The sequence below is a fragment of the Myotis daubentonii genome, chromosome 2 (genome assembly GCF_963259705.1).
Source record: "Myotis daubentonii chromosome 2, mMyoDau2.1, whole genome shotgun sequence".
Lineage (NCBI taxonomy): Eukaryota > Metazoa > Chordata > Mammalia > Chiroptera > Vespertilionidae > Myotis > Myotis daubentonii.
Window position 1 is genome coordinate 52,883,253 of NC_081841.1, and position 14,305 is coordinate 52,897,557.

General features: G+C 50.9%; 1 protein-coding gene across 2 annotated transcripts; it reads right to left on the reverse strand.

Annotated features, from left to right (window-relative positions):
• Window positions 1–4,426: 4,426 nt before the first annotated feature.
• On the reverse strand, window positions 4,427–13,360 carry LOC132227643 (keratin, type II cytoskeletal 72). Of its 2 annotated transcripts, XM_059682982.1 has the most exons (9): window positions 12,902–13,360; window positions 11,113–11,327; window positions 10,006–10,066; window positions 9,543–9,638; window positions 8,822–8,986; window positions 7,884–8,009; window positions 6,280–6,500; window positions 5,613–5,647; window positions 4,427–4,890 (listed from the first exon to the last, which is right to left on the reverse strand). In XM_059682982.1, the coding sequence occupies exons 1-9, from the start codon at window positions 13,358–13,360 to the stop codon at window positions 4,700–4,702; spliced, it is 1,569 nt and encodes a 522-aa protein (XP_059538965.1). In that variant the 3' UTR covers window positions 4,427–4,699. The 2 variants fall into 2 exon arrangements, with proteins under 2 accessions (XP_059538965.1, XP_059538966.1); XM_059682983.1 differs by lacking the exon at window positions 7,884–8,009.
• Between the last annotated feature and the right edge of the window lie 945 nt (window positions 13,361–14,305).

The following is a 14,305-nucleotide window of genomic DNA, read 5'->3' on the forward strand; positions in this document are numbered from 1 at the left end:
TCATCGCTAATGACATGCTCTCTATCTCCCATCAGAGCACCATGCACAGCCCTATTCAAACAAGAGGGAGAAGGTCATCCCTGCCCCCACCCCATCCCTTGGAGAAGCTGCTGGAGAGGTGGGCAGGGCCTGGGGTGGAGGAGCACCTGCCTCAGGTGTGGGGGAATGGCCATCACTCTCTCCCGGGCCCACTTTATAACTGAGCCCGCTAGACCCTGGGGACAGGGTTAGGAGGGGGACTTAAACACCCAAGCAGGGCAGAAGCACTCAGGGCCTGGGTGGCCACAGCAAGGTAAAAACTGGGAGGAAAATACGTGAAGTAGGATGTCAAGAAAGAAATATAAAAAATAACTGAATGTGTTAGGAAAAGGGAACTAGTAAAGACTGAGTGAGGAGGGATGAGTTTGTCCTGAGGGGAGGGGCTAAAGACACAGAGAGGGTAGAGGATGAGCCCAGAGGCTGGAGGCAGGGGCTGAACTGACCCCAGCCCCACCCCAGCCTGCAAGGAAGGAATGAGATACCTACTGACTGCAAGGAACCGCCTCGCCTCACTGCTGTGCCAGGGGGCCCTAAGCACCGCCCTCCAGGATGCAGCCTGCCTTAGATGAAGCCACTCCAGCCGGTGGGGCTTAGATGATGCTCAATGCTGGCACCTGAGGCTGGGTCAGAGGGTGAGCTTCTCCATCTGGAGCTGAGACCACAGCCCAGCCCCTTTGAAAAGTTCTGTCCACCTTCCCTGTAGAGAAGGAGGCCCACAGAGCAAGTCCCCATCTCCAGTGTCAGGGGCCCCCGCTGAGGCAGGTGGGACTTTGTGGCCTGGCTACAAGGTGTGACATGTAGCTATCAGTTCAGGAGACTGGTTGTGACATGAACCTGCAGATCAGAGAGTGACGCACACCAGGACTCAGGCGGTCTGTGGGTGTGAGCCGATGGACACGGGGCACACTGGTGAACATGGGGAAGGAAGAGGAACAGCGGGGCAGCCTGGAGCACGGACAGGCACTCCATGTCACAACAGAGGGCCAAAGGAGACGGCTAAGAGGAACCAGTGGACATGGAGGGGAACCTTCTGAAAATGAATGTGGCTACAAGGGCCAAGGGGAACGAGATGGGGGAAGAGCTGCTGGCCTGGGATTGGAATCAAGCAGGAAGCAAGCAGGGCAGGGGAGCCTCGGATGTAGAAATGGAGTGAACACTTTTTGACAGCTTGCTTGGTACATTTTAACTTGTTTCATCCTCACACCAATCCAATGAGGAAAGTGCTCTTATTTTTCTCACTTTACAAATGAGAAAACACAGGAACAAGGAGACTGAGTTACCCAAGTCATGGTTATAAGTGGCAAAAGAAACGAACCAACAATGGGATTCAGACTCTTGACTAGCCCAGCGCAAAGCATGTTCTCTTACACAGTGTGATTTTGTGTCCCTCTCACCTCCTCCAGGAAGCCTTCCTAGATTGTCAGTGTTCAACTCTGATCCCTTCCTTCCTCTGTAACCCCTTGGCTAAACCTTGCCAGTGTCTCCATGTCTGGATTATCTGTTGAGAAAGAGAGAAAGGGAGAGAGAGAGAGAGAGAGAGAGAGAGAGAGAGAGAGAGAGAGAGAGAGAAGAGAGAGAGAGAGAGAGAGAGAGAGAGAGAGAGAGAGAGAGTTCAAAGCCCTCCCACCCCAATACAACCAGGGCAGGGTTTGCACGCAGAGAGGCAGGGGGAGGGGAGGGGGGGTGGCGGGACATTATGAGGTAAGGGAAGGGGGTTCTCATTCCCGGGACCTCTGGATCAGCACCAAGATCAACATTCTCAGGTGCCCATTGAGTAAGAGCTGTCTGAAGGTACCGAGTTCTCTGACTAGAGGTGAGGAGGTTCAGATGGCAGCAGCACCAGCCCCGCCCCCCCCCCCGCCACCTCCTGGTAGAGGAGGGGTCACAGAGGAGAGGAAGGGGGCCCAGGAGCCAGGGCCTGGGCAGTATGGAGGCTGGGACTAGCCTGGGCAGGCTAGGGAGCGAAACAGCTTCTCTTCCTGCTGACAGCTCATCCAACACCTTCTCTACTGTGGGGAAGTCTCCCCTGGGCCACAGACAGAAGGTGCAGTACTTGGATCTGATGGCAGAGGGCAGTGTATGCACAAAATACAGACACCAAGGAGTTACAGGGTGTCCCCCAAAAAATGTATGCACACTTTGAATAATTATTAATTCCAATGGGTTAAATCTGTAAAGAAAGAAACATCAATTGAGCTTTCAGCTGTTAAAGTGTGTATATATTTTGGGAATACCCTGTATTTTACCTGCTTGGAAATAAGCAGTTGGTGACTGGATGGGGATGTGTGTCAATGAACAGACCCAGCGCCCTCTGCCCTGCACTTAGCTTATCTCGGCCAGGGCTCTGGGCACAGTCCTGCTGTGGATCGACTGGTCGTGAACCAGTGCCTGGCTGGCAAACACAGAGGGCTTCACAAACACACTTCAATGGCAAGCATTATTATAACAACTAACATGTATTGGCTGCAAACTGAGTTCCAGGCACTGTATTTTTTCCATTATCCCTTTTCACATTTTCAACTCTCCTCTAAGGTGAGAACTTTGATAGGTAATGAGGTGCAGTGGCTGGAAGTGTGGACTATGGAATTGGACTGGGGTTCAAGTCCCAACTCTGCTATTTACTAACCATGTAACATTGGGTGGGTTCGGTAAGCTCTCTGAGCCTCGGTATCCGCGGTAGTGAGATGGAATTATTACAATAGCAATAATGCCTATCAGATTACTGGAAGAGTTAATTAAGTTTCCAGACATAGCGTGCTTAGGAGAATTGGTACTGAGACAGTATCTGGCAATAAGAACCAGCTTGCATCAATCCTCTTTCACAAGAACAGAATCCTGCACTAGGCCACAGGCAGCCATTGGAAGAACCAGGATCTGAAGCCAGGTACACGACTCCTCAGCCAGTGGTAGGCCCAGGGGGCCACCTGCCTGAGATGGTACTGGCTTATGCCTGTTGTCTGAGGAGCCAGGTCAGCATGTGTCCAGAACAAAAGTTTGGCTGACAAATTACATAAACTGTACACATGTGTATGCATAGGAAACACAGTTTTTTTAACCCAAATCTGTTTTATCATTTGCATGCCAAATCATCGGGACGTGCGTATACCTTGAACTCTCTCCCCGGTGAAGGTATATTGAGTGCTGACTGTGCACCAGACTTGAGGACCCTGGAACAAGGGGCTGAGAGGAGTGTGGGGAGGAGACAGACATGAGTGTAGCTAACATGACACTAGGAAAATAAACACCAACCTAACACAGTTGAGGACGGTGCTGTGGGCTTGCAGGGCTGTGAACCTGGGAAAAGCACCTAGCCATCAGGCCTGTTTGCCTCCCATAAAATGAAGGGACAGGGGAGAGCTGTTGAGCCAGCAGCTCTAATGTTCCCTTGCATTTAAGCTTTATGACTTAATAGAACCCACCTGGCGGGACCAGAAAATTCAGGAACATGGGAGGTGGCATTTCAGCTGGGCCACAGAGGATGAGCAGGCTTTCAATAAATGGGGCATGATTTCTGTGATTGAAAAATCATATTTACAAAGGTCCATGGGCATGGAAAGTCCTGGCCTGCTTGGAGAAAGGCTGGAGTAAAAGGACAGGAATGATGTGGGAGAAGAAGGGGTCATGGGCACCTTGAATGCCACTCTCATCCTTGGAAGGTGGTCTCACCCTTAAGGATTCTGCTCCTTAGCACCTTGCTCAAGTCACCTGTGCTGATTCTGAGAAAACAAACACTGTTGCAGAAACATACACACATACCTAAAAGAGCACCCTCCTTACCCCATTAGTTTTCCTTCATAGTAGTTATCACTACTGACACATATTCTTTATTCCCGTGTTAGTGGCTTATTTTTACTCTGCATGCCAGACTGTGAGCTCTCTGAGGACAGGGTCTGCGCCCGTGTGTTCACTGTAGTATTCCCAGTGCCTGAGCAATGCCTGCCTCACTAAGGATTTGTGCAGTGAGCCACTACTATGTGTACATAATAGACACAGATACATCCATACAATTTTATATACATGCAGGCCTCAAACTGCAGGGTGGAAAGACTTGGCAGGAAGAAGGGCCATTGTGGGGGAGGTTGGCCAGAGAGCGAGGAGGTGAAGGAAAAGAAGGACTGACCACTCTAGCAACGAGAGGCAGTTGTGTGGAACACTGGGTGCTTTTGAGAACCCGATGGAGAAGCCAGGCTTCAGTGTCAGGGACTCAGGAAAGCAAGAGTTAGACCAAGAGAAGTTAGAAGGGGCCATGTAGATGTTGGCATCCTGGGCAACAGATTGACACTGAGAATCAAACAGCATTGAGCATTTATTGCAGGGGAGGCAGAGAACTGGACACGACTCCAACCAGAGGGCAAAGAGACCCTGGGCAATGAAGGCTCAAGAAAAGAACATGGGAACAGAGGGGCTGGCAACTGGCCACAAGGAAGCATGCTGAGTCTGTGTCTTGTCTCTGCATTTAGGGCAGCGACCCAGTGAGAGGTGGTCCAGGAGGAGGTTGCCAAGCGCACCCATGACTGGACTTTCCGCACAGGCGTGTCACCCAGCGCAGGACCACAGAGAGAGGGGAGGGGACTGGGATTGTGGTTACAGGGTCAGCACTTCCTGACTTGGGAAGGGGCGGAGGGAGAAGAGATGGATGGGGTCCGCAGCTTTCTGCCCTTCATCTGGAGGCCTTCTTTTTGGTTGCACAGCTGCTGCCGGAAGTTTTGGTGAGGGGATCCTTGAACTCGCTGCCACAGCTGCCTTTGGTTTTGAGTTCGGCCCCAGGTTTGTAGCTGTAACTGCTAGAAGCGCCGAAGCCCATGCTGAAGCCAGCCCCTCCAGCTCCGGCTCCCGTGTTGCTGATGACAGCTGCAATGGGCGAGAGGAGAACCCAGCCCCGTCATCCGGGGCCCTCCCTTAGTTCTCTTCCCTATGGTGGCTTCACATTGAGACAGATTCTCTCTGTTGTACATTTTTAGTGAACTGGCAGATTTTCATCAGCACTGTCCTTTTTGACGCACTTGGCCTTTTCCTGGTAGGTGTATCACTCAGTCACTATCCGACTTTAAGCTTCTGCAGGTTCTACTAGTGAATTTGCCCACAGGAAGGGCCACAGGAAGAAAGGCCTTCCTGGAGGCCTGGGGCTGCCAGGGTCTTCCTGCCTGTCATAGACAGCATCTCCCCTTGCTTTCTCTAGTTTTTAAATCTGGAGGAGATTTTAGCTTTCTTTTTCATCATTTCCCTTTCAGGTTTCCCTCAATAACCTCTTGCTGTCATTCAGGGCTTTTATTTGGGTCCGGCATCAGTAGAAATATAATGTAGCCATTAAGCATTATTCTTACAACAGACTCTTGGATTATACACTGTTGAGTATTATTTGATTTTCTAAGGTTATACTTGTATTTCATGATATTATTCTTTTTCTCCATCCACTGCTTCTCGTTGGTGACTAAAGCCAGCTCCCTTTTTGTGCCCCTAAGTCGGCCCTGACCTCACTCCAGTATTCTGACTTCTTCTTGGTGTCATGGAATTAAAGGAACTCAGACTTGTGATAGGTGACCAAGGGCAGGACTGGGCCTGTAGGTACTTACAGATGCTCACAGAATTTGGATATTCACCAGACATCCTGAAGAGGAAGAAGAAAAACAGATAAACCCTCAGTAAACCATCACCCGAAGGTTCCAGGAAGTCTCCTGTGAATGAGCCTCTCCTCTCAGAACATCCCACCTCTACCCCATTCCAGACTCTTTTCTTCCCATACACCCCAGCGGGGCCTCTTCAGAAATGGAGAACCAAGATGAAAAATCTGCCACATGGAGTCAACACTCCATCAAAGTGGATTTGAGATTACCTGATGTGTAAGATAATTGTGCCTCCACTGCTTTCTAGTTACGCCCTTGGTCTTAGACAAATAAGAGGAATGAGCGCACATCCTCACTGGGCCCCCACTTTGCTAGAGTGACCTTGAAAGTGAATGACTCTTGGAGGTCATCCTGCACCACGAAGGGCCAAGTGATGCTCTGTTTCTCAAACGTTGCTGAATCAGTACTTCCTCTGCTCCCACTTCTTTGGGATATCTTATAACTCAGTTCTTCTTGCTATCTAACTTCTTGCTGTCTTTCCTAGGCAGCATGTTAAAGCCCATTTTCTATAAGATTTTACCTCAGTAGGACCTGAACAAAACCAAACTGTTTGCTTTCAATCTTCTTACTAATGCAAAGCGATAACTGGTCCAGACAAAAGATATGTGGCCCTCACCGGCACTCCTCGCCCTCCAGCAGCTTGCGGTAGGTGGCGATCTCCACATCCAGGGCCAGCTTTGTGCTCATCAGCTCCTGGTACTCGCGCAGCATCCGGGCCAGCTCCTCCTTGGCCTGGTTCAGGGCAGCTTCCAGCTCGTCCAGCTTGGCCCGGGCGTCCTTCAGGGCACAGTCGCCCCGCTGCTCGGCATCAGCGATGGCCGTCTCCAGGTTAGAGCACTGAGGGGCAGATAAATTCATCTGAGATCCTGCTCAGACTACCTCCCTTCACTGGGTCCTGACTGACAGTAAACGCTTTGAGGTTGTCCTGGTTCCTCCATCTTCGGACATCACTAGAGGAGAATCTGTCCTTCCCCGACTTCAGACACAGTGCACCCTAACTCATGCTGTGGCATGTGAAGGTGGAGAGTCTCTACCACAGGATGGAGGAGGGAAAGGGCACTGAGAATGTGGGCACCTGGCACGTGGCCCCTGCCCTCTCCCTCCTGGTCTGTAACATGGGCTATATGATTCTAATGCCAAGCCAGAATAGTCTCTGGGTAGCTGACCTCAATGTTGCCTCACAGTGTAAAAGGTTGTTTTGGGAGATCCTGTAAATCATGAAAAAAAATTGAGGACTAATAGAGTTCCTATTAATAAAATGTCTGTCCAATAAACACTGAGAGTATGGCCTCCAAAATTTTGCAGGCAATCATGCTACATGGCAATGCCTTAAGCGGTAACTGGCAGGTTTTACAAGCTGACAGACACCTGCGGTTGGGTGGAAATGTAACTTCCAGAAAGAAGCTGTAGGTGGGGCTCAGAGGCATCCATGTGAAAGCTGGGGAGGTGGGAGTAGCACGGGATGGGGAGCTTCCGGAGCCTTTAGTCTTGAGTGCGTGTTCTGGTCACTTGGCTAAGGTTTTGGTGGGATCTAAGTGTCTGGCCTCTCTTTCTGGTGTGTCCCTTTCTCTGGAGTCACATTTGTTTCACCCCAAGGACAGCAGCTGACCCTAAGGCCATGTGGAATTCTGGCCTGCTGTCCATCTGGTGTCACTCTCCTCTATCAGGTAGGCCCCCAGCCAGGCAAACACCATTGCTTTTTGGGTGAGTGGCTAACAGCTGCAGCGGAGACACCTAGGACCCAGTTGCCTGACCAGAAAATAACATGTGCCATCTCAGAAGTGGGGCAGGCAAACCCAGAGCAGGGCCCTAAGGCAAGGCAAGGGTGGGAGGCTTTTAATCCTTACTCTTCTCTAACATCCACTGCCTGATTCTCCTCCCTCCAGCAGATTCATCACACGAAACCTCCCAATGCCTTCCTTCTACCTACTGCACTGGGTCTAAACCCCACTGCCCGGGTTTGAAGGCACCTCTTCCTCTCTCCTTTCTGCCTCCCATCCCAGTGTAATCCCACCCGCTCAGGCAGCTCCAGCCCCTGGGGACTTCTACAGGACTTAGTGGGTGTGCAGCACACTGGGTGGATGTTTCCTCCTTCCATATTGGCTCAGACTATTCTCTCCTGATGAATTACAAATGCCTGAAGGAAGGACCTTTTCCATATTTGGTCCTATATATTGATGCTCAGTTAACCCTGTAGCTGACCCATTGCATAGAACCTACCTGCTTCTTCACACTCCCTATCTCTGAGCGGATCCTCTGGATCAGGCGGTTGAGCTCTGAGATCTCAGCCTTGGTGAGGTTGAGGTCATCCCCATGCTGACCCGCTGTGACCTGCAGCTCCTGGATCTGAAGTTGGGAGCAAGAGGAGAGAAACACAGGACAGTTGAGCATCGACCTTTCAAGGGTGTTCAGCATGGAGAGGGAGGGCCACATGCCATTCTCATTATCCAAGCATCATAGACACAATCGAATCGAAAGAGGGAGGAGGGGAGAGAGATGGCAGAAGGGAAGGAGAGGAGGGGGAGAAAGACAGCTCTTTCCTTCTGGATAGAAAGGTCCTGCCCCATCAGCAGAATCCTTGGGCTCGCAAATGTGAGAGCCTTGGTGGAGTTCAAATTTCCTGTCCTTATTTTGACAAAGTTAGGGACAGGAAGAAAAGCCAAGGCTTCTGGATTATCCACAGAAATGGTATCAGAGTCATGTCAGAGCTGTGGCTGGTGTGGCCTCTGCTGTCAGTAAGGGTCATGGCAGGGGAAGGGCTAAGCTCCATATATGTCCCCAACTCATGCCAAGGCTGCAGTTGGGCTCTAGCCAGTTCGGCTCAGTGGATAGAGCATCTGCCTGCAGACTGAAGGATCCTGGGTTTGATTCTGGTCAAGGGCACATGCCTGAGTTGCAGGCTCAATCCCTAGTTCGGGGCATGCAGGAGGCAGCCGATCAATGATTCTCTCTCATCATTGATCTTTCTCTCCCTCCCTCTCTCTTCCTCTCTGGAATCAATAATTTTTTTAACTGCAGTTGGCCTCCCTGATCCACAGAGAGGCATTTCCACAATCCCAACTGCAAGACGAAGGAGGTCTCCACCCAGCCTAAATACACATGCATGCACATACATGCACACACAATGAGAGGGCAGCACCTGTGGTCACTGGGCACACCTTGGTCTGGTACAGAGCCTCAGCCTCCGCCTTGCTCTTCAAGGCAATCTCTTCGTACTGGGCACGGACCTCGTCAATGATGCTGTCCAGGTTCAGGTCCCGGTTGTTGTCCATGGACAGGATGACAGATGTGTCACTGATGTGCGACTGGATCTGAGCGATCTCCTGGGAACAATTAGGGGAGTGGAGACAGTTAAAGGCTTCCCCTGAGGGGAGCACGTCTCCTGATCCTCCCTGGTAAAACCGTCGCTGTCCCTTTCTGCCCTTCCTTAGCAGAGCCCAGCAGTGCCAGTGTCTGCGGGGTGTGAGATGCACACATTGGGCTTTCAGCCTGTGTGGGACCATCCTCTCACCATGGACTCAGGACTGCTTCCACCCCTATTTCACACTCTGCAGCAACATCCACCCTCCACCTATGCAATCAAGTCTAAACTCGGAGTGCTCTAGGGAGTTGCCAATGACCTTCCCTTCTCTAGGCCCCTCATGCTTTAGCACAGCTCTGATCTCTGAGACTGTGAATTCCTGGAAGACAAGAATAATTTTTTCTCCATCATGGTTTCTGCAAAACCCATATCATAGTTCAGCACATAGTAGGGCCTCAGCTGCACCGAGTTGAAAGGCTTCTCTGCCAGCCTTTGGTCCACACAACAATCTGGGCCAAGGGCCAGAAGCCACTTGTAAGAGGAGCAAACCACGTGAAGGAGGTCAGTGAGGTCCTTACCCCTTCATAGAGGCACTTGAAGAATTTTATCTCATCTGTCAAAGAGTCCACCTTGGCCTGGAGTTCAACCTTGTTCATGTAGGCAGCATCCACGTCCTGGGGAACACAGAGAGCGGACAGCTGCCCCACCTCCCTCTCGTCTTCCATCCCTTTCTTCCTCCCTTCCTGCCATAAGAAGCCTCAGATTCCCTACTCTCTCCACTCCCCTAACCCATGCTTCTCAGGGAGGCCCCATCCCTAAGAGCAAGCCAACCAATATGCAGTGCAATGGTGCACCAGAAGTGTAACAAATGCTGGGGTTTCAAACAGATGGATTCTGGGTGCAGCATATAAAAGACTTGGTGAAAAGAGCAGGAAAATTAGAACCCCAGTCATCCCTTCCCAAGGGACTAAGGTTCCCTTTCCTCAGCCAAGTCCTCAGAGAGCCCTCTAGGCTTTCTCCATCCCTTCCTGCTCCCCTTACCTTCTTGAGCATCACAAACTCATTCTCAGCAGTTGTGCGTCTGTTAATCTCCACCTCGTACCTGTGTGGAGCAAGAGAAAGGAGAGAGCACAGCCACTGGATAATTCACTTCTGCAAATGCTCACTAAGCAGTTAGTGATCATCTCTGTGCTGAGAGCTGCAGGGCAGTGGTCTTCAAACTGAGGTCATGTACCCCTGGGGCATGCATAGCCTTCCTCATGGGAATGTGACAAGGACAGGCTAAGGAAATCAATTTCCAGCTCCTTAGTTCATATGCCATCTGCCCTAAGATAGATCTGCCGGGGAGATCTATGAGGGAGATGTCATGCAGGTCCCACTGTCCCACCTCCCTTTCACAGCTACGCCTCCCTGAGACAGCAGAAAGATGGACCCTCCTCTATCTGGCACCTTAGTAATGTGCACTAGCCCAGCGTGCAAAACCTCACAGGCACCAAACAAAACCTTATCCTACCTGTTTCCTCTATATATTCCAGGTGCAGTAAGGTCTTGGAAACAGGTGTTTGTATGGGGTGAGATGTTCTTAATACAGATATATTGTGGATCGAGGAGATAAGAGTATTGATCATTCCACTTAAAGTTCTCACTATCTCACCCTTTACTATTGTCAAAGAATGTATGATAGGACAGTTGTGAGAGCAAACAACATAAAACGTTGGAAAAAATAATTAATACTAGAATGTGGCTTTTTTCATACACTTTAACATGAGCACATCTTTTCAGCTTTTATTACTTGCTAAGGCAAATCACTGACTGCCAGGAAGAAAAGCCTTATTGAATGGCTGAAGTAGTACATGTTAGTGAATGGGAATGTGACATTTTCTAAAACTGCCAGATTTTTCTAATTACACTGGATAAAACACAGAAAACAAATTATATGATTTATCTCAGATTTCATGTGTGTTATTCAAAAGATAATTGAAAACTTCTTTTTAGCAACTTATGTTATGAAATAGTTGTCCTCCTGTCTGAATCTCTCTCCCTCCCTTACGGGAAAGAAAATTGCAATAGGATCGGCAAAAGATCCAAATCAAAACCCCATCTGTAATCAAGACCCTCCAGGGGCATAACCTCTGTCTTTCCACTCACCTGTTCTTGTAGTCCTCCACCAAATCCTGCATGTTCCTCAGCTCCGAGTCCAGCCTCACCCTGTCCCCCGACAGTGTCTCCAGCTGCTTCCTCAGGCTGCTGATGTAGCCCTCGTACACGGGCTCCAGGTTCTTCCTGCAGCTGTTCACATCCAGCTGCTGTAGCAGGCTCCACTTGGTCTCCAACACCTGGTTCTGCTGCTCCAGGAACCGCACCTGGAACCCAACGATGGTCATGACCCAGAATCCCCATGCTGTTGACTCTCAAAAGTGGGGAGAAGGCTCCAGAAATCAGATGCAGTCATTCTAGTATGGGCGTGGGGCAGGAAAGAGCAAGTCTCATTACAGAGTAGATTCAGTCTGGGGGGGATCATGCCTATTTGGGTCTCTAGGACAAGAAATAAGATCCAGTCTAAGAGAAACCAGGAAGTGTTCTTAAGCAATGCTGTAACTGCCTCCATGGTTATCATGTGATTGAGGGAGCGTCTTTTGCTATAAATGCTGGTGTTTTCAGAGTGGAAGGAAATGGGAAGCAGGAGAGAAACAATGACGGGGAGGTGGCATTGGAAAGTTACTCCCATGGTTAGTATGTTCTATCTCTTGTACAGCCCAAATGGCTCTTGATTGGCTTGTTTCTTTGGTTTTCAGAGTGGGCTATAACATCTTTACAAGCTTCTTTCCTACTCGACCAAAGGTTTCGCATTTGGGGGGCTACATAAGCTCAGGCACTCCGCTACTCACCAGCATTCCTCTTCTCACCTATCTCTTTAGCCTGGGGGAGAGAAGGAAATATGCTAGGGAAGAACACACTTGGAGGAAGAAAATGGGATGGTAGCTCTGTGTTTTCCACTCCTGTCTTCTCTCCTCTAACTACTTCTTTCCTCTTCCCGAGCATAGTGGTGAGGGACAGGCTCTACTGCTCCCTGTTCTAGCAACTGGGGCGCTTTCTTAGCCTTCCTCTGTCTGACTGTCCTCATCTGCGTGGCAGAAGGATAACAGAATCATGGGTTGCACGTTGATAAACAAGAACCACTTGGGACAGCACCGGGCACTGAGGCGTGTCAGCGATTGTTAGTATTATGTCCCCATCACTCATGCCCTAGACCTTCTGCTCCAGTTGGAGAGAAGAGAAGCCCATTCCCCATCTCCTCCCCATTCATTCGGGTCACTAGCTCAGAATCTCCAGCGATATCTTTCCTATCACCCGGATTTCTGAGTACCTTCCACACACACAGAACACACACATACAACTTGACATGCCCTCTTTCTAAATATTCTCCCTCAGGCTCACCCTTCAAATTTCTGGGCCTTTTCAAACGTCTCCTCTAAAAACCATCCTAGCTTACAACTGTATCCCACTTCTTACCTTCCAAGTCCTTCCCCACTCACCAAGCATCATGTCCTGTGACACCCACTGGCCTCTGTCCCACTAGTGACCCTGTCCTGAATGTGTGTCCCCACCCTCTTGTCTGACATTGAGAGCCCTCAGATGGCCATTCCACTCTCCTCCTGCCCCAGACACCAACCCCCTTCCCAGGTTCTTCTCCTGTACAGAAGGAATGAAGCTTTGGTTTATGGGGAGTGAATGCCTGCCACTGTTCGAAGGACAACCAATCATCCTCATCACAACTCTACTGGGTAAGAGCCACTCCTGTGCCCACTTCACAGATAAGGAAAGGGAGGCTCAGAGGACTAGCTAACTCGCCCAAGTTCCCACGCAGCTGTCAGTGGCAGAGGGAGCGTCCCTGTGTACAGCGGTTACCAACGCAGGAACATGTCCCAGGACCCACCTTGTCAATGAAAGAGGCGAACTTGTTGTTCAGCGCCTTGATCTGCTCCCGCTCCTGGACACGCACTTTCTGAATCTTGGGGTCCAGCTCCACGTTGAGGGGGGCCAGGAGGCTCTTGTTGACAGTGACCTGGGGGATGCCACCTGGCGGGCACACAGAGGGACACGCAGGGCCCAGCCCGGCGCTGCCAAAGACCGTGCCCACAAAGCCCCCCAGGCGGCCGCCAGTGCCCGCACAGTGGCCCAGCGCGAAGGCGCCGCTCCGCCCCGCGGAGGCGCTCAGAGCCAGGCGCCTGCCGCCCCCCAGGCTGAAGAGGCTCCTGCTGCCGAAGGCGGTGGTGCCCTTGACGCCAGCCCTGAAGGAGGCGGAGCTGCTGCTCACCCTGCCCGAGATGACTGCTGAGCAGCCACTGAAGCCCAGGCGCTCGCTGCCAGGGAAAGAGTGCAGCTGCCGGCTCATGGTTGCAGGATGTGCTGTGGGGCGCGGGGCGGGCAGGAGGCAGGAGAGGGAGCAGAGGGCACTGGACCTTCTATCCTGGCTCACCCCTTAAATAGCGCGGGCCTGCTGGATGGAGTCAGCCTAATTTGTAGGTCTGAAACATCATTTAGGCCATGGGGGCCTCTTGGGTTCTTCATTTAGGAAATTACCATCCCCTATCTGAGATTTTTGTCTCTTCCTCCCTGAACCTCCCATAAACCCCCCATAAAATGCCCCAGAACCCTGCATTTGCTTTGCTCACCTCCTGCATTATAATAATTTTGCTGCCTTATCGCCACTTGCTGCCATCCAATTACTGGGGTTATCACAGCCAACATCTCCTGTGGAAGCTTCCAGCTGGTCTGGCGGCTCTGGATGTGTGGGGGGAAGAGAGAGAGGATCAGGGAAGCAGATGTCCAGGCCGATTCTGCTTCAGGACATGACCCGGGTCAAGAATATTCCAGAGAATCATCTTTAGCCTGTCCCCTGCTGCTTTCTTTGGGTTCTGGAGGAGGATGGCTCCACCCTGAGTATGGAAAGGAAGCCGGGAGAGTTGAGACTTCTGTCCCATCTGCAAGGAACTCTCAGTTTGCTTGGGGTGTGTGTGTGGGGGGGGGGGGCAGGACACAGTGAGAGACTTAGGTCACTGACAGCCCTGGTCACAAGTGCTGGGGGTGACTTGGGTCCAGAGCTAACATGTTTCTCCAGAAAAGCATTTCTGGAATAAGAGTGGGGAGATACTAGCTGGGGGGTGGGAAGAAGATGGCCTGGGAAAGCTTAGGAAGATGGTCTTTCCTGAGGTTGTTGGTTTTTTGGGGGGACGGGGGGAGGTACTTCTGAGTTCTTTAATAAGAGAAGAGGGATATTTATCCAATCCAAGGAACCTCTGATCAGGACATTTCCTGCCCTCGTGTCTCTGATTATGGA